This window comes from Podarcis tiliguerta, assembly GCF_965153285.1.
Source record: "Podarcis tiliguerta genome assembly, chromosome: 14".
Lineage (NCBI taxonomy): Eukaryota > Metazoa > Chordata > Lepidosauria > Squamata > Lacertidae > Podarcis > Podarcis tiliguerta.
In genome coordinates this window covers 25,169,894-25,189,207 of record NC_139547.1, presented here as the reverse complement: position 1 = coordinate 25,189,207, position 19,314 = coordinate 25,169,894, and the positions used below count along the sequence as shown (strand labels likewise).

The window sequence follows — 19,314 nt, the reverse complement described above, 5'->3', positions numbered from 1 at the left end:
GGACAAGCATAAATTAAATTTGGAGTCATTTTTCCTTTTGTTTTTCAGCAGGTAATACAGTCATCATTTAATAGATCTGCATATTAATCACAATTTTTCTAAAAATCAATCTAATGTTTTAATGTGTCCAAGAGAGAGCCCTGCTCTTTTGGAAACAAAACTCTGGTAACAAGAAAGAGCCCTGAACAAGTCTCAAGTAGCAAGAGAAAATCCAAACCTTGTCCATGCTGAATAATGCCTGGTATTGGGGAATCACTGCATTCCGAGGCTCGGTAAGAATCCGTACAAGGGTTTTCTCATCAAGGCTGTGCAGGGGAACCACCACTGGCAAACGCCCCACAAACTCAGGGATCATGCCAAATTCAATAAGATCTCGTGCCTCCACGTGCCGAAGCAAGCGATCTTTTTCTTCCATATCCTGCTGAGTGCTGGAATCGCCACCTACATTAGCCAGATCTGCAGCTGCTGCAGCCCTTCGGCCCTTCCCCAGATTTGATGGAGTTCCAAAGCCAAGATACTGCAAAGACCAAAAAAAGAGAGAGAAATATAGATTGCATTTAAGAAGAAAGTCCCAATTACATTATGTATATTTATCTTGTATTTGACTAGACACATCACTATGTGGTGGAACACTTGACACCTTAGTTGGTCTCTTAAGGTGCTACTGGACAGTTTTTTATTTTTATTTATTTATTTCGACTTGAGCACCTTGAACAGCATTTGAAAAATGTGAAGCTGGCGGTACTATGCATGACTAAGCTGCTTCTGGCGAACCAGAGCAGTACATGGAAACGCCGTTTACCTTCCCGTCGGAGTGGTACCTATTTATCTACTTGCACTTTGACGTGCTTTCGAACTGCTAAGTTGGCAGGAGCAGGGACCAAGCAACGGGCGCTCACCCCGTCGCGGGGATTCGAACCGCCGACCTTCTGATTGGCAAGTCCTAGGCTCTGGTTTAACCCACAGCGCCACCAGCGTCCCTTTTACCTTGCATGATTAAACTGTACATTTTTAATTCCACGTCTCCTTACCTTTTCATTTTTCCTCCGGCTGATGATTCTGTCAAGACCATTAAAAGCACCAGAAGCCACAAAGAGGATGTTGGTTGTGTCAACCTGCACAGTTTCGCCACGTAATTTACGGGAGTTCTTCTCTGGAACATTCACAATTGTCCCTTCCAGTAACTTTAACAAGCCCTAATTAAAAGCAAGAGAGGGCTGAGCAATGTATTCACAATGACATGGCAACCTTGTGCTCAGGGGTGATCGAGTCAACAACCTGAGCCATTTGGATGTTTCCACAAGTCAGCCAGGGCTTTGAAAGAAGCGCCAGTCATATCAGCTGGAAAATCCCCAAAGCTGTCTGGAAACCCATTGGATCTATCAGCCTCTGAGGGTAGACCATCCTAATAAGTCCCCTGCTTCTACAGAGGGGAGAAGGCGGTGAGGAACTAAATCTCAACAGGAAGTGACCTGAGCATGGCAAGGGACTGATGTCAATACCTCCCACCCTCTTCCTGCCCAGCTGAGAAAACAATGTCCAAAGTGTGGTCTGCCAATGATATGTTGAGACAGCTCCATGCTTGTCATGGCAGCCATGAAGTCCTAAGCCACCCCAGAGCCAATTGCCTCAGCCTGGATGTCGAAATGCCCCCAAACCGGCAGGTGTTTGAATGCCTCAAGCAATGGGGTGGGAGTATGCCTTCAAACACTACCCCTGGAGCTTCCCCTTCAAACTCCTTGGTGAGGAGTGAGTGGGCATGGCTTCCTGATAGCCTGGCCAAATTGGAAGGCCTGGAGGGCCACATTTCGTCTGCAGATTGGAGGCTTTCCACTCTTGAAATAAAGCATGGCTTAATGTTACATGCAAACTAGGACAGTCTATCTAGAGCTTGATAGTTCCTGAAAGAGCAGCAGCAAAGCTCTCGATACTCACTTGCTGAACGCCTTCTCCTCCCACATCACGCAACTGATGAATGCCTGGCACGCTGCCAATCTTATCCACTTCATCCAAGAAAACAATTCCTGTAAATTAGAGGCAATTAATGTGAAGAGCATTTGGGTTGTGCAAGAAGGACAATCTGTACACAGTGAAGGCCATCTTTTTTAAAAATAGAACAATATGCCGTGGCAGTGTTATGAAATGCTGCCTATTGCATAAGAACAACAACCCAAACGTTAAAAGAACAAATTAAAAATGTATGTGAGGCTTTACTGGCACCTCCAGTGGGAAGAAGGGCCCAATTTTACCTTGCTGAGCTTTTTCTACATTGTAGTTTGCATCCTGCAGTAGTTTTGCAATAACAGACTCAATATCTTCTCCCACGTAGCCTGCTTGAGTCAAAGTGGTACAATCACAGATTGCAAAAGGGACGTCCAGGCATTTCGCCAGAGTCTGAGCCAGCAGGGTTTTACCTAGGTTAATATATATATGTTATTAACATTCACTTGACGGCTTATTTTATAAAATTTAATTATTTTCCAGCAGGAGTCAACTACCAGTGAGATTTGCTTTTGTACTAGCAGATCTAGAAATTCAGGTAACCTGGCATGCCAACCATTTTATGTCTACAAGGTTTATTATACAACTAGCAGGCACTTAAGGAATACCATTATTCTAATCCAATAAAGTCGTGCATATTTATTTCATTTTTGCAAAAATGACTACAATGCTACAACTTTTTATTTAAAAAACACACACACACATTTATAGTCCAAAGGAAGGCTTACAAGATTAAATAAAGAGACAATTTTCTTGCTAATATGTAGGGTACAATACCAAGTCCATTATTTACATTTTCCTTGAAATAAATAAAAGCAACTTATGATATTATCAGCACCTAGTTTACAATATGTTTATAACACTAGATGCGGTGGTATGTGTATTATTGAATTTAAAACTTTGCCTTTAAGCTATTACAGGCATGTTGCTATTTGGAGCAATCTCTGCAGCTTCTCTTGACTGCCATATTGGACAGATGGAATCTAAATGTTAATGAAATATTAGACTCAGAAAAACTGTCAGCGTGATCGCTACTTCTGTAAGATGTGAAGGACACTTCTTCAGGAAGAAACTGCCTTCTCTCTATTCTTCCCTAAAAAGGAACTCAGTCAACTTAAAGGGTAGCTAGTCTTTACATGGTTCCCATTAGAAGGATGCATGTGGCATCTCTAGCTCCTTCCTAGAATTTTGCTCAAAATTGATGTAATTTACATAACAATCTACCTAACAACCTGAACGTTATAGCAAGGTACAACACGCCCTTACAAACCTGATCCAGTTGGTCCAAGCAGCAAAATATTACTTTTTTCAAGCTTGATGTCATCATGAGTTGAATCTAACACTTCGCCCCCTCGCTTTTCCTGGGGCATCTGTTGGTTCACCTGCTGCTGCATTGACGCTCCCAAAGCATTGCCATGGGGGCTAATACCAGCAATCTGGAGAAGTTCTGAAATGTACAAGTCAAATTAACTGAGAATCAAATTGACTCAATCTAGATTTATTTGAGACAGCCTGCAGAACATGCACATATTTTTCTAGACAACTCCAAGTATTGTTCCATCTACCTGAAAATCAAGAGAGACCATAGCATCTGAAAACCAGATTGCAACACACATCATCATGGGAGGATTTAGATTCTAACAAATATTTTGGAATAAAGAGATCAGAAATATTCTAGTTGAAGTGGAAGTTTTTCATTTCCCATTTCCATACAAATTATTTTGTAGGCAAATTTTCTTCTGAAGGTAATCAGAAGTCCTTCAGATGCCACAGTAATGGGAAAAATGTTAAATGTTAAATGGATAATAGAGATCCATGATAGTGACTCTGCAAAAAGTTACCCAATAAAAATATTGCAGGCAAGAATTTCTTTAAATTCAGGCCCATCAAGAAAGGAAAGAATTTGACATTTAGACATACCTCACTAGATACTTCTTTAGTTTTGTAATTTAAATTAAGTGACTCTATGCTGGAACTGTACAATAATCTAAGTCCTAAACTTCACATCACAGCCATTGTTAGTATCAGATCCACAGGAAGTTTAAGTTTCACTCACATATCAAGTATTAAAATTATTTCTAAAAGTTCTGAGGAGGTTTTACCTGCCTTCAACAGGTAAAGCCAAATCATCCTCATTTTGAAGTAAAGCCAAATCATCCTCATTTTGAAGTAAAGCCAAATCATCCTCATTTTAAGACACTCCCTAAATCACAGAAGAGGAACCCATTGATCTCCAGATTCTGTTGGGACTCCAACTTCCATCAGCCACAGCCAATATGGCCAATCATCAGAGATGATAGGATTTGTAGTAATCCCACTACATCTGTAGGTTAACAGGTAACTCACTCCTGGTGGAAACACATAGGTATTGTTCTCACAGCCAACCTGTGTCTGGACTGTACTACTGCAGATTGCAGGTGAAGGCTCACATGTCTGGATCATACTACATCAAAAAAATAAATTCTGCACTCCTAGAAAGCAATCCACCAGTACCCTTCTCCCTGACATGGTAGTTTTCTGTATGTAGGTATCCTGACCCCATAATGTTGGAGCTTTCTATCACATGGGCTTCTCTCCCACAACCCAACCTGAAGTAATACAGCTATAGCACAATGCTGACCATTTCTACTAAGCAGCAAGTCCTGCAGAATTCAATCAGGCTTAGTCCTGGGTAAAACTGCAGCTCTAGACACAGGTTTTCTACCTCAGTGAGAACTAGGCCTGAGCGGCTATTTAGAAAACGAATGCAGTCTGGATTTGCTGTATTATTTTTACAGAGTCACAATTAAAATACTGCTCATGGTTCAATTCAGGCAAGGAGATATTGCAGAGGAGGACATGAGGAGAGCCCACTTACTTGTAAATCTGTACTCATCCTCCCGTCTTCTGATTTCTAATTCTAAGAGAGAGGATGAAAACAGTAATACGATACATATATTTATATATGTATAAATGAAAATAAAAGCATGACACTTTCTTCACCTCTTGCCCTCTTCTGAATACAGGTTTATGGAACAATTGATTTAATTTATATTGCAAGAAAACTCCTCCGCAAACATTCAGAATTTTAACAGCCTCCCTAATTTTTTATCTTAAAAAAAAAAAGGAATGGAAGTCAGTATTAAAATAGTTATGCTAAAGAGTTGATATTAGTATTTGTAATTTTAAAATGGAGTTGGGATTAAGAAAAGCAAAAGATACAAAAAATGAACACACAAAAAAACTCTACACTTGCAGTGCAAATCTTATACATATGTAATCAGAAGGTGTATTATAGAAAAAGAAAGAAAAAGAAACCTTGCTAAAATTTAACAGCATTAAATGGGTCAGACACTTCTCTTATGAGCCAGTTGGACGTTTGACTTTTTCTGGGAACAGCAGACATATTTGTCATTTTGAAACCTTGCTCAATTTCAGAAAAAGGAGCATCCATAAGAGATCACACTCTCCAGCTGCCATCTATCTCCAGGTGTAAATTTGTCTGCTCCAACATGATAAGAACCCTTAATATATTTTTAGCATTCAATTACTATTTCTGGGTAGCAAGCAATGCTGGTCCTTATCAGAGTAGACTCACTGAAACCAACAGACTTAATTTACTTAAGTTCATTCATTTAAATGAGTTTACCATATGACCATCGCCTGCTGTCATATGTAATTTTAAAAGTGAACTAGGGTCCACTCTGTGATGCTGGATTAAAGTGACTTTGCCCCCTAAGCACAGGAGAGTTAAATTAGTTTTTTTGTTCCATGCATACTACCCACCATTATATTCTGGACTGTCTTTCCATGTATCTGAAATAACATTACTTTTGTTCTACATCAGGGGTGATAGTCTATATGCAAATAAATCTAGTTGTCCATTAAGAATATTCTTGCCCCAATATTCCTTTAACGAAGGCAACTTATTCAAACCTATTACTTAAAAGGATTCTACCTTTTGATTCTCATGTGTTGAAAAAATTGAGGGAAGAATATAGTGTATGATAAGCACGTAAGTAAAAGTCAGCTTTCAAAAAGGTTCTAAGAAAGAAAAACTCTCTGTTAAACTGCAACAGTGCAAAAATTGAGGCAGAAACAATCAAATAATTTGGGTTGCCAATAATCTGTCTATCCTGTGGACAAATCACCAACACTGAAACGATAACAGAATGTGTACTGTTTAACTGCCACTTGGCACCAAGATCACACAAGGAGGAGACAGCATGACTGATGGTGCCAGACATATCTGCACATACAATGTAATATGAAAAACAAACCTCTTGGTGTTAAGGAAGTTTGCTTTTCAACTTCAGCTTGCTGCCTCAGGTTGGCAGGGATATTGTTGTAGATTCTCTTATAATGATTGTACACTGCGACCGAAAGCACCTTCTTGGCAAAACACTGGCCAACAACATACTTGTCGAGGTAGTTATAAATCTGGCCGAAAAAAGAGAAAAGAAACAGTCAACGGATCCCCTCAAGGCCAGAAGATGTTTAGTTAATAATACTGATCACTTTAAACTCACTTCCAGTGGGGTGATGGAAAATCCCACACTTAAATTCCCAATACAGTGGTACCTTGGGTTAATTACTTAATTCGTTCCGGAGGTCCGTTCTTAACCTGAAACTGTTCTTAACCTGAAGCACCACTTTAGCTAATGGGGCCTCCTGCTGCTGCCGCGCCACTGGAGCACGATTTCTGTTCTCATCCTGAAGCAAAGTTCTTAACCTGAGGTACTATTTATGGGTTAGCAGAGTCTGTAACCTGAAGCGTATGTAACCTGAAGCGTATATAATCCAAGGTACCACTGTATATATTTTGCAGGAAAATTTCTCCTTTGAAGGTAACCAAGGTCTTTGGTTTCCTCCCCAAATCCTGGGAGCACACAAACTAGGGATTTTTTATTTTATTTTTTAAAATAGTGGTGGTGGGCTTATATTGTTGAACTGCATCAAGAGCCCTGTTTTTCTTCCCAAACCCTTTAAGCAAATTTGAAGGGACAAATGAAGCTTATGGGTGATACCCAATGTAAGCCATACTTAAGAATAGTCTCCCTGAAGTCCGGTGACTTCATTAGGTCTAATACAGAGTACGACTAACCTTGGATATCACACCATGAAAGCAGAATAAAGCAGAATTTTGTTTGGCTTTGTGAAAAAACATGTCACAAAACTTCAAGGTAAGATAATCAAAGTCCAGTCAAAGAAAGAAGGCTCTACTTTTTTTGGTGGAGGTGGCGGCTTCTGTTGGAAGGCCAACTTCACAGCTTCGGCTGCAGATTCCGGTTCTTTAATGATGCTCTTCTTGGAATCCGCTTCTGACAACACGACGAAGAAGTGGTGGCATTTTTCACATTTCACAAAGCGGGTAGAAGCTGAAAAGGGCATAAACACAAACAAGGCAATAGTTATTTAGTAACAACTGATTTATCCAGCAGTTAAGAGTGGATTAACACAAGTAAAAACTTATGGGACAATTGGAATGCTTGAGAATGTGGGTGGAAGACTGGCCCATGGTTTGGCTGCTCCTTCTGGCTTAAAGCCTCCCCTCCCCACTCCATTTGCAGCAATTAGGAGCTTGAAAACAACCTACCGATGGAGCAAATGGGAGGCTGTTTTTAAGCAAAACCACTGCGCAGGGAGGCACTTGAGGGGATCACTGGATACCCCTCTCCCCCCTCTATGTGCTGCACCTCCCCTTCTAAAAATCTCTAGCCCACCTCATGGCTATTGAGCATGAAGATTACCTTCCAAGAAGCCCCACACCCAGCTGCAATCTTCATGAAAATCACCTGCTTCCCACTGGAAATTAGATTTTTCAAGTCTCATTACTGGGGAAGGGAGATAACAGTGACACACACACAGAGACAGACAGATGTGTGAGAGAGCGCAAATATGAAAATGTGCATGGTGTGCTTGCATATGTGAGTGTGCAAGGGTGTGTGCGGCCTAGTCCTACCTCTTGACAGATCTGACCCTACCTGCTTTTGCTTTGGGCCACAGCCATCATTGGCATGTGGCCCATGGAAGGTTGTTCATAAAGGAATGTGGCTCCAAGCTTGAAAAGATTCCTCACCCTGGTTTATAAATTCCTTTGTGTTTTTCAGTTTATCTTCCAAAGCATAGCACCAACGAGCCATTTCATGCACAACAAAAAACCCCTTCAATATTAAAAAATTTAACCAAGGTTCTATTTTAAACTCAAATCTTATAAGTGATTTCCAAACAACTGGCTCTGCCAGTGGGCCTGCGTTGCTCCACTTTTACCCTGCCCCACCCTGGTAAGAGGAAGTGCTACCGAGGCCAGCAAGCCACTATTATACATTGAAAAAATTACACAGTTCACTGTCTCAAAAGAATCAAAGAACATCACCTCAGTTTTCTGCATCCAAGGAACCTTTAGCTTGGAAAACACAATACAAGACATCAGGTTCTTATTCTATGTGTCTGAGGGGGCTTTTGTAAAGCACCGTCTGGATGGAAAACTGTTAAGCAAATACAATAAACTAAGCTCTAAACTTGGTCTCTTCATTAGTGGGTGCTGCACTCTCAACCCAAGAAGGAAAATCTCCCCACTCGCAACTGCTCAGTCATACTAACTGTGCAGTAAACACCGCGATCCTGTGTCCAGCATGTAGAATGGGGCCCAAACAGACTCCCAAGGCACTTATATACTGGAGGACGTTTTGGACAGGTGAAGTGTAACTAGAGCTAAGAGCCCAAGGCCTGAAATAGGAGGTCAGCAAATTCTTTCTACTTTCCAGGAAGAAATCTTACACCAGTCATTCCTGATGTAAAACTAACTTTGTGAAGCACTAGGGACATTCTCTGAGGACAAGAGGCTTATTATTCAGCAACACAGTTTCAAGTTGTGTTGTTTTCCCAACTGGTCTTTTCTTGACATTTTTAGTGACTTAATTACTAGGATTGTTTTAACTATGTTTCCCAAAACAGACAACACTCAAGCAGGACCTGAAGCTTCCAGTTTTGTTGGGATGCAAAGCGGTTTATATTTGATAAACATTTTTGTGTTCCAAAGTAAATGGGGAAGAGCAACAACTGCAAAGAGTTACTGGATTTTTCTTTCAAGAAGCAATGGTTACTTCCTCAAAAATGACACTTTGTTTAATGTTATGGGAGGGGTAAACATGGATATCTTATAGGAGAGGTTCCTGGACTGTGGGCTGCAAGCTTTAGTCAACATGTCTGGATTTGTAACTGAACATAGGATATAGCACATCCACCACATTAAACATTTGAACCGATCTAAATGTATTGTTATTGCTTCTTTTATCTCTTATATTTTACAATATATAGGAAATAAAAGAAGCAATCAATTTAAATCAATTTAAATCATACAATATTTAGCACAGTGCATTAAATTGCTACAGAAGGCAGAAAAATCATAAAGTGGTCTGTCTCCCAAGACCCTCAGCAATTTTCAGGAGGTCTGTGGGAAAAATTTGGGAACCAATATGTTAAGATCTGGTTCTAAGTAGCAACAGTTTAGCTGAAAGATGAGATAATTGATTCAGAGCAGGAAAAAAGGAGTACCTTAATACTGGGGGTCTGACCTTCAGAATAAGAAATGTAGAGCAAGTGAAGCGATATATTTGATTGCATCTGCAAATATGTGATCTCATATGTACAAATGCCACGTTTAAGTAGCTCTCTCTATATCACAAAGATAGGTACTGGAATTCCACAGGGTTGTAATATGATCAGGGGAAGCCAGTTCGGGCCAAGCTACACAAGATGTGGGCAACATTATTGGCTGCTCATGTGTCTGCCCTATTCACAAGCAAATTAATCACTGGTGTGCTGCCAAGCTTTCTGTGGCTGCTATGTGCATTGTTTTATCTGTTTTAATATTCTAATATATTGCTTATATGTATATTTTTAATGCTCTGTAAGTCATTTGGAGACGTTCAGGTAAGAAACAACTAACAAGTCAGGTAAAAAAATAAATAGAAGCGGGGCAAAGGGGTCTAATTTTGACAACCAAGTTTGCACAGAGCTGAATCTTTCCCTGCCTGCTTGCTTCCAGCTTTAATGTGCCTGGTTCCAATTCCAAAGTGACTTGGACTTTGGGGGGGGGGGAGCACCTGAAGCAGTGAGGTACAGTGAGGTAAGGCAGGAGGTGGTGCAGGGTTCAGCTTCTGTCATCTCTGTGCCTTTTGATGTAGAACACAGACACACCCACACTTTATACACAAATGAGAAGAATGCAAGAAGGGATATAGGCACCCCAGGCATGCCCAGTTTGTTTCCTGAATTATATTAATCCAATCAATCAATCAATCAATCAATCAATATCTGTGATAGAGTCACAGAGCACAGAATTGATGGGAGTTTCTATTTTCCCAGATACTAGACAGACAGGGACCTTGGGTCACTGCCCAAATCTCCTGTCCCTATATTTTCAACTACATAACTTTCCTCTGCTTCTTTCTTGAAGACCCATTATGAGCCTAACACGCTGCCAGAGCGCTAGAAACGGAGGGGGCACCTCTCCATGATCCTTTTCTTTCTGTGTAGGATAATCCTATTTGTGTGTCCAAGAGCACAAGTGCACAGCCATGCAAACAACAAGAGTTTTGTCATTAGGGTTGTATTTCCCATTTATGTATGCTATCACTCTGTGATCCAGAAAATAAGCACGTCCGTGTTCCACTGATGAGGAAGATTTCTCCACAGCAGAGAACAAAGCAGCATGAGGATGCAGCGGACACTGCGTTAATTAGATTGCAATTAGTCGGGCCCTGCTGAGAAGATTTGTGTTCCAAAAGTCCCAGCAGGGATAAAGCCATAAATGACGAAACAAACAAAACTGTCTACTAAAGCCAATGCCTCTCTCCTCTGTATATTCTACAGAGCTCTAGCAATGCACAACCTAAGCTCCACCCAGATTCCACCTGTGGTCCTCAAATGCCCTCAAGCCCAGGAAGAGCAGCATGACCGCCTCTGCGTCTAAGACCAGTCACATGAAAAATGCAGTTTCAGACCTTTGTACCTTTAAAGGCCTTTTGATAACTGAGATCACATAGTCCAGTACCACAGCAAACTTGTTTTTGACCTATTGAAACCCACACAATATTTGTTGACAATGTATTTATGCTTGCTGGACTCTAAGTCAATGAGATGATGCTATATATTTATATTTGCATAAACAAGGGGGGGAGGAGAAAATGTAGAGAAGGTAGAAGTCAAAGGAAAATGAAATGCAAAAAGAATTTTGAGTGAAGCAGAACTGAAAGCAGCAACAGCAGGCCCAATCAGGCCTTCCCACAGCAGTGACAGCCCTGTTGGTCCATCTCCTGCTGTATGATGTCACACACGTGTGCCGCCCCCCCACCCCCCCACGTTGGGTGGAACCTGGCACCTGTGTTTCTGTTAGCTGTGTGGCTCCACTATTTTGCATATATGAACTGTAGGGGTTGGTGGTGAAGTATACCTGATCCCCAGAATCAGGGCTATCTGCAGCTTTATAAAATCTAGAAGTCAAAAAGGAATTAGACACAACAATAACAACCATGTTCATTTTTGTCTGCAATGGCAGGATGGTAACAGTAATAATTTAGGGTAGAAGTTTAAATTGATTCTCTCTCTGCCCCCAACCTCAAGGCCCCTTTGCTGAGCAGTGAGAGGTTCAGCCAGCTAGCTTTTTGCACTACTTATCTTGCAATCCTGGGAGGTTTCCTTGCCTTGAGTAGCAGGAGGGAAGCGAGGTGGAGAGGATGGTGTAAAAGACTCTAGCAGCAGAAACATGCTATCAACAGAGAGCAAAATCATCCTAATGTGTCAAATGCCTGGGAGAAGACGTAAGTTGTTACCTGGCACCAAAAGGACGTTACTGATAGTACCAGATGGACTTCACTGCGGAACAGCATTCAACAAGCAGAAAGTCACAACTGAAAAGGCCCTTTCCTTTGTTGCAACCCTCTGAGCCTGCCTCAGATGGGGCTCCTGGATTAAGGTCTCAAGTGAAGAGAGATTTGTATTAGGAGAGATGCTCTGAAATATATTGTTTCATAGTGGAAACACTTGTGATTTGACATGCTTTCACATTATAAACAAACAAAATAAGGAATAGTTCTGTTGGGTGAAAATACTTCTTGGCTTTGGTATACTAATTAACATATGTAATGTGTGGTAACAAAACCGTAATTTCAGTTCAAGCCACAAGTGACTGAATTGCCAGAAAAAATTGTAATCCAGCTGGAAGGAGAACAAGACTTTCCACAGCTCCACATTCAAGGGAAGGTAAAAGGTAGACTACTGAATCACACTGAAAGATCTCAGATAAAATCTAGAGTGGAGGGAATCTTCCAATTAGATGGCTTTTTGTACTACAACCGCTAACTGTTCTTACTACTAGAACTTGTGCAGAGTCAAGAGACCATGAAAGCTCAGGCTTGTTCTGCTGCAACATTTGTCTCAACTGACACAGCGCTGGAATGACTTCTAAGGAGGCATGCACAGCTGAATAGATACTTCCACATCCTGTACTGGTTTGTAAAAATACTAAACTTCTTAATTTCCTGTTTCTATTCCCCAGCTCCAAACAATGGGCCTCGGTGCATACTTTTCTAGCCCTGAATATTAAATGTTATTTTAACTTCTCTACCCACTTGAGTTTTCAGGCAATATCACACAGGGAGGAGGCAGCAGAAAACAAGAAATCTGCTGACAGATCACGCTTGCAAAGTTCACATTTCAGTTCCAGATCCCTATTCCAAGGAAATGATAGGCAGACAGGCCTATCTAACAACAACAACAACAACATTGCTTTTGGATGCTATAAGCCAGCATAAAGTAGTGGATACTGTCTCACCATTCAGTCATAAACTTCAATATTCCTTAGAATGGCTTCGAAACAGCAGGCCAAATTAGCCCTTGTCCTGAGGGAAAGGGTTGCAGATCAGTGGTACAGCATCCAGGTTAAAACCTTGGCATCTCCAGGCAGCGCTGGGAGAGACTCACTGGAGAGATGCTTCCAATCAGTGCAGACAACACTAGATGGACAAAGGTCTGACTCTGTATAAAGGCAGCTCCCTGGGGGCCATTAGGAGGCTCTGACTAGTGCCTTTTCTTGTTTCTTCTGCTGTGATCATTGCTGCTTGTAACTAATATTAATTAATTAGCAAATTAAATATTTGTTATGTTTTTATATAGGTCTTAACATACTTTCCTAGTCACCTGGAAGCCTTTTAGTAAAAAAAATAAACAAACAGGCTACTAATATTCTAAACAAACTGAATAATTTTGGGTCACACACAGTCACTTACATACCAGTCAACTTCACTAGATTGTTGTGAAGTAAAATGGGATAGCCCCCGCTCCACCCCATTTACCGTTCTGAACTTCAGTCAGGAAAGACAAAAAAGACATGTGAGAAATTCAACTGTCACATGGAAACTTATCCCTTAAATCCTCCTAAAAGAAACTCGCTCCTCAAGTGAGCTTAAGGGTGTCAACACAAAAATAATCTTGTCTACTTCCAACCATCTTGACTACTAGGGGGAAGCCCATTTATATTTCTGATGCAACATTAGCTAGAAAAAAAGAAAATTCATTCTGACTCTGCTTTCTGGGCATGTTGAAAGCTGTTAGTTGCAAGAAAAAGGACTGCGTCAGTGTTTGCAGTGATAAGGTGCAACTCTCCTCTCTCAAAACCCTGGAATGCCTTTTATCACGCCCCACCCCTTCGGTGGAGGAAAACCTGTCTATCTATCAACTGCTGCAGACCCAAGATGATGCCAAGGAGGAAAACCCTGGGAAGCCATTAATCTTCTTGCAATTATGCCTAACAAAATCCTGCTTCTTACAACTCCACCTCACAAACATGGACCTGACACATGAGGAGAGGCACAGGCAGCAAGCAGCAGGTCCAACAGGATTCCTGTGAAGTTAGTAGGAAAGTAGGAACAGGTCAGGTGCCCAACTTAAGAGGTTTTTTGGATCCAGTGCTTTTTTTTCTTTAAAAGATGTTTAGGGGGTACTCTCATTTTGACTCAAGAAAATCACCATCTTATAATTCAAATTGGGAAAAATAATTACAGTAAATGGACATAAGTACAAAGATTCACAAAATGTTTAGGGGTATGTATCCCCCTGCATCCCCTCCGAAAAAAGCACTGCCTGGATTCCATTTTTTAACACACTGGGAACCAGAAAATGTAGAATCAGGTTGCTGGAGAATATGAGCAGCAATTATTATCATCATTATTATTTTAAGATGCATACTTTGCTGTTTGCTCACCATTAAGACTCTCTATTCAGAACTGAGGTGAACCAGCGGAACAGAAGAAACACAATACCAAGGGGCAAAGTTTATATTGGCCATACTGTACATGGCTATAAGATATTTATTCCAACTCCTGGGATGTCACCTTCAAGAATCAGCTCTTACACACAGTTAAACACACACACGTGCAACTTATCATTCAGAAGGAATAATTTAAAAATCCTAAGTTATAATTTTCACAAAAAATGCGAAAGTCAATCTACAGAGCCCCAAAAAGCCCTGCTACAACTTACACACAAAGGTCTCCACATGTGTGCATAAGTCACCACACTTTGGGCAACGCAGCTGGTTTCCGCCTTTGCCGGAGCCTCCAGAACTTGACTTCTTGCTGTTGCCTTCACTAACAGTTTTCTAATGGAAGTAAATAAAACAGGATTTGGACTGTTAGAGCCAGGCAACAGATTTACAAACTTGTTGCACTTCACATTATTCCTCCTCGCCCCTGCCTCCATCAGCATGTTCACCCACTAGAAACAAGGTCTCTGGTTTTACCTTATCCACCCACCCATCCCTGCCTGCCTGCCCGTTTCACTCCAAAATTTCCCTGCTGTTTTCTACACAAACATGGCATCCATGTTCACCCTGTGAAGGTGTTGTGTATTCTCATATATTTCTGAGAAGCTTCTTAGCTCACTAAAATATTAATCATTCATGTGAAGAGGTTTCTCATTAATATCGATGAAAAAAATATAGATAAAAAAACTAAAGGAGTCTGGAACAGCAATTTGTGCAACTATAAACAGTGCCAATTCTTGATTTAGGAGAGTAGGAGGGGCTCCATGCCAGTCTCATGGCTACCCTTCTGCTTGCCCCCTCCCCCTAGGCCCAATCCTGAAACTTCCCAGAGGGGAAGCGCAAGTCACTGCTCTGTCTCCTCATTCCTGTCACTACTTACATGAACAGAGAATGCAGGTCAACTTGAAGCGACAGCAAGGAGGAGTAGGAACAGGGCCAGGAGGCTCTGGGGGTAGGCAGTGGGGCCTCAGAAGGGTGCAAGCTTTGGCAGGTGCCTGACAATAATGATCCCTGATGTAAGGTTTGTGTTTCAAAGCTAAAGAAATCTCTCTCTCTCTCTCTCTCTCAAAAAGGCCCTCCACAATTTAAACATGTTTTGTCAGGAAAGAAACAAAACACATACCCCAAAGTATTGAATTTAAAGAGGAAGCAATTTTTATGATTTTATAACTAAGCTTCCTTGGCTCAACTCAGACATCATGTCAAACTATATATCATAGTCTAGAATCCAAATCAGGATTTGAGCGTTCACATGCACAAGCAACTTGGATTCATTCATAAGGCTATCTGTAGTGCAGCAGGGTCTTTATCCATGGTCTGGAGTTTTATGTCATCACTACACAGTCATTCCCAATTTAGTGTTATCCAGTTGCTATACAATATATTCACTTAAATAGCAAAAGCATGGATTCAAATTGTGGCCAGAAATCATGCTGAATAATTTCTTTTCAAGTTTTTAGGAAGCTTCTAAATTTTGGTTTATTAAAAAGAGAAAAACCTAAGTACTGTGAACACTTTTTTGGGAAGAACAAGGTCTACGGAAAATGCTTGCATACCTTACTCCCATCTCCTGAGCCATCTTTGCTTGCACCATCCTTTGAAGCAAAATATGCCGGTGTTTCAGAGAAAGTTCTCAAGGGAATACTTCTTAGTGACCGTGCTTCAAAAGTCCCAATTATTCCTAAAACAGGAAGGCAAGAACGGCCACATGTAATACCTGCAAAAGAAACAAATTCTTTTGTTTTGCAAAACAAACTCAGCCCACATTGTAGACAATCTACCATCAATCCAGCTAAAGTCACTTATTAGGAACTTTGCTCCAATGAAGTCACTGCATCTCATTTCCACCAAAGGTTGTGACCAAAGTCCCACAAAGGACTCTTTCACCTTCCACAGCTATCAAAGAGCAAGTGTTCACCATATGGAGTGTGTCCTCATTCAATGTGCAAATTGTTTTAGGATCAGAGTGATTGCTGAGGTAGTGGGACTGGAGCAGATGTGTTGCCATATTGATAAGACCTGCTGCAGGCTCACCTATTGGTTGGAGAATAACGTTGTCATGGTGCTCCTAAATCAGATGTAAGGACATCAGTGAGACACTCCAATATGGATATGTATGCAGTTGGGTCATTATGCAGAAGATTCGCAAAGAATAGAGATTCACTGCCTTTGACTATGAACAGAAAACTAGCAGCCCCAGTCAGTATGACAAATGGCCTAGGCAGGCATGTCCAAAGTCCGTTTCGGGGGCTTAATCTGGCCCGTCAGTTAGTTTAATCCTGTGGCAGTTCTAAAAAAAGGTTGACAATTTTGGTCAGCCCTCATGCATGCTCACTTTATCAAAACTGGACCTCTTTGAAAAAAGTTTGGACACCCTTGGATGGGAGCTAGAGTCCAACATCTGGAGGGCCACTGATTAATCAGTGACAGTAAAGTTTAGTCAGTAGGCTGAAAGTTAAGAGGTGATTAATGAAAAATAAAACCTTTTCTATTAACAATGTATGGTAACCTTTCTTTGAGAGATTCTAAGTTTACCCATTTTTCCAAATCTGAAAGAAATCATCAACATATGTACTGCACAGAATGAGTTGATTCATAGCAACTTAAAACAGTCTTCCCATGTGTTAGACAGCCCTCTTGTATAAACATAACATGTTGCTCAGACATTTATATGTCCTACCTTTTTAAATGTTAAAAATCAAACCAAGGAATCTTACAAAAAATAAAAAACCACAACAAAATTAAACAAACTCTTAGTACAGTCAACTTGCATGTGGGTTATGTTTCAGGGATAGTCTGTAAAAACACGTATAATCAAGCCACCCCCTTGGAACCGCCCCAAGCAAGCAATCTTACCTTCTAGAGCCTGTGTACCAAACAGGTATTTCACCCCAAACAAGGCAGAGCACTTTTAAGCTCTCCACCTTGCTTACTGGGCTCTGTTGTGAGAACCTCCCAGAGCCCAGTAAGCAAGGTGGAGAGCTTAAAAGCTCTTTCCAAACCAGGAAAACACAGTGCAGAAAGAGCTTGTAAGCTCTTTGCCTTCCGTAAGTTTAATTTGTGTGATTTCAGCTGGTTGGCCTTCAACAGCACAGATAAATGCTTAACAAAAAATAAACTGCAGGGGGAAAGCAGCCTCACAAAAGGTGTATAAGCAACAAAGGCTAACAGTGCAATCCAAAGTACCGTACATCTACTCAGAAGCAAGTGCCACTGTATTAAGTGGCACTTAAACACGGGTAACTCTGCATGGAATTGTAGGTGTAAGGCTGCAAATACTAAATATACTTTGAAACCAATGGGAATGATGTCTGTATAAATACAGCCAGAATTCTCCTTTAATTCATTTAAGGAGTTGAAAGCACTTCACAGAGGTTACCTTCAGTACTCTTAACAACTCCTCTGCTACGCAGATCAGTATTATCACCCCTCTTATTTCAATTTACAAAGGGGGATGGGGGGGATGAAGCATTTGTTGCTACTTTTTTAAAGGAAATATATTGTTGGACCCCACCTTTGGATGGTGTTTATTTTCCCTGCCTGAAAAGATACATAGACACTTTACAGGGTTACAACATATACCGAAGGCCAGCAATTAGGTAATAAATAAACTATGGACCCAGCCTAAAAGCCTCCTAGAGAATTTGTGGCAAATTTCAACCAAAATTTGAGCTTTTAATTTATTCCAGAATTTATAAACTACATTCAGGGAATACCTGAGCAGGGTATATGGAGCATAAAACAGAATAAAAATGTAAACAAGAAATAAAAATGGCAGGATGAAAATAAACAGATTTGGGAAGGCCTGGGAGAAATGTTTTCAACAAACACCAAAAACAAAATGTTGGAGCTTGCTTCGCTTCTAATGCAAGAGAATTCTAGAGAACTAATGATACACCCCAACCCTTGCAAGGAAAGGCTCTCCTATTGTTTTTTATAAAGTTGCTTTGAATCTATTTTATGGTTATATTTATTTTCTCACAACCAGTTTTGGTCTTATTTCGTACACTGACTCAACGTATAATTAATGAATTATGTTTTTTAAAAACAGCTAATACACAATTTATATAGATTTAATCAACATTCTGGCACACTAGGCTTCAGTTCCATGAAAGCTTATGCCATAACAAATGTGTTAAAACTGCAAATCCGAACATCACTTTTCCTAGGATAAAGCCCCACTAAACTCAGAAGGACATACTTGTTGAGCAAAGATACATGGTTAGGATAGCACTGAAGGTGTCACACAATACAATCCTTGGATTGTACCCAACATTAAGTTATACCCAGAGTAGACCCACTGAGGTCAGCGGACCGGAATTAATCGTGTCCATTAACGTCAACGGGCCTACTTATGAGTGGGATTTGGATACAAACCTTGTTGTTTTGCTGCAAGACATTATTAGGACAGGTTACCCCTCTAAAAGCTGACAGATAATAATTAAATTGCATCCATCTGGAAGCCTGATGGGATATAATAAACAAACCCTACTCCTCTGGAAACTGCTGGATACTAACAAATTAAACCTGACGCAGAAGCTGACTAAAAAAAATAACCGTAAATAAATGGTGTGGGGAATATTTTCGGGGGTGGGCAGGCCTAGCTTGTAAAGGGCGGGGCCAGGGCCTACCTGAGGGAACGGGAGGGGGCCGGCTCTAGGCCGCGACCAGGGTGAGCTGGGTTGGGGTGGGGGGAGAAGGGGAAAGGGCTGCCCCACCCCCGTTACCTCTGCGCGCGGACGGCAGCGAGGAGCTGAGGAGCCGCGCGGCCGCTGCGCAGGTGTTACAGGCGGCCATATCCGTGGCCCCGCTCCTCCTCCTCCTTCCAGCCGGGAGAGAGCTCCTGGCGTAAACAGCTCGGCCTTCTCCACGACCCCACCGACAGCCTCCTTCTCGACGACCTGTGTGGCGTCACAGGCCCCTGAGGAACTGCGGCTCCCGGCATTCGCGGCGCCCGACCCCGGGGCGCTGGGGGCGGAAGGGAGCGCGCGGTGCTTCCTGGGACTAGT

At 41.3% G+C, this 19,314-nt stretch overlaps 1 protein-coding gene across 4 annotated transcripts in view; it reads right to left on the bottom strand.

Annotated features, from left to right (window-relative positions):
* Nucleotides 1–19,314, bottom strand: part of CLPX (caseinolytic mitochondrial matrix peptidase chaperone subunit X) — a 24,384-nt gene extending 5,070 nt beyond the window's left edge. The window contains exons 1-11 of one of the 4 annotated variants that reach the window (XM_083412018.1): nucleotides 19,033–19,314; nucleotides 15,862–16,022; nucleotides 14,524–14,641; nucleotides 7,204–7,358; nucleotides 6,261–6,420; nucleotides 4,859–4,900; nucleotides 3,272–3,448; nucleotides 2,250–2,414; nucleotides 1,936–2,024; nucleotides 1,032–1,196; nucleotides 218–517 (exon numbers count right to left, since the gene is read on the bottom strand). In XM_083412018.1, the coding sequence (XP_083268144.1) occupies nucleotides 218–517; nucleotides 1,032–1,196; nucleotides 1,936–2,024; nucleotides 2,250–2,414; nucleotides 3,272–3,448; nucleotides 4,859–4,900; nucleotides 6,261–6,420; nucleotides 7,204–7,358; nucleotides 14,524–14,641; nucleotides 15,862–16,022; nucleotides 19,033–19,102 (1,602 nt within the window). In that variant the 5' untranslated portion in view covers nucleotides 19,103–19,314. The remainder of the gene's footprint in view (nucleotides 1–217; nucleotides 518–1,031; nucleotides 1,197–1,935; nucleotides 2,025–2,249; nucleotides 2,415–3,271; nucleotides 3,449–4,858; nucleotides 4,901–6,260; nucleotides 6,421–7,203; nucleotides 7,359–14,523; nucleotides 14,642–15,861; nucleotides 16,023–19,032) is intronic. The other 3 variants (XM_083412019.1, XM_083412020.1, XM_083412021.1) reach the window with 3 other exon arrangements.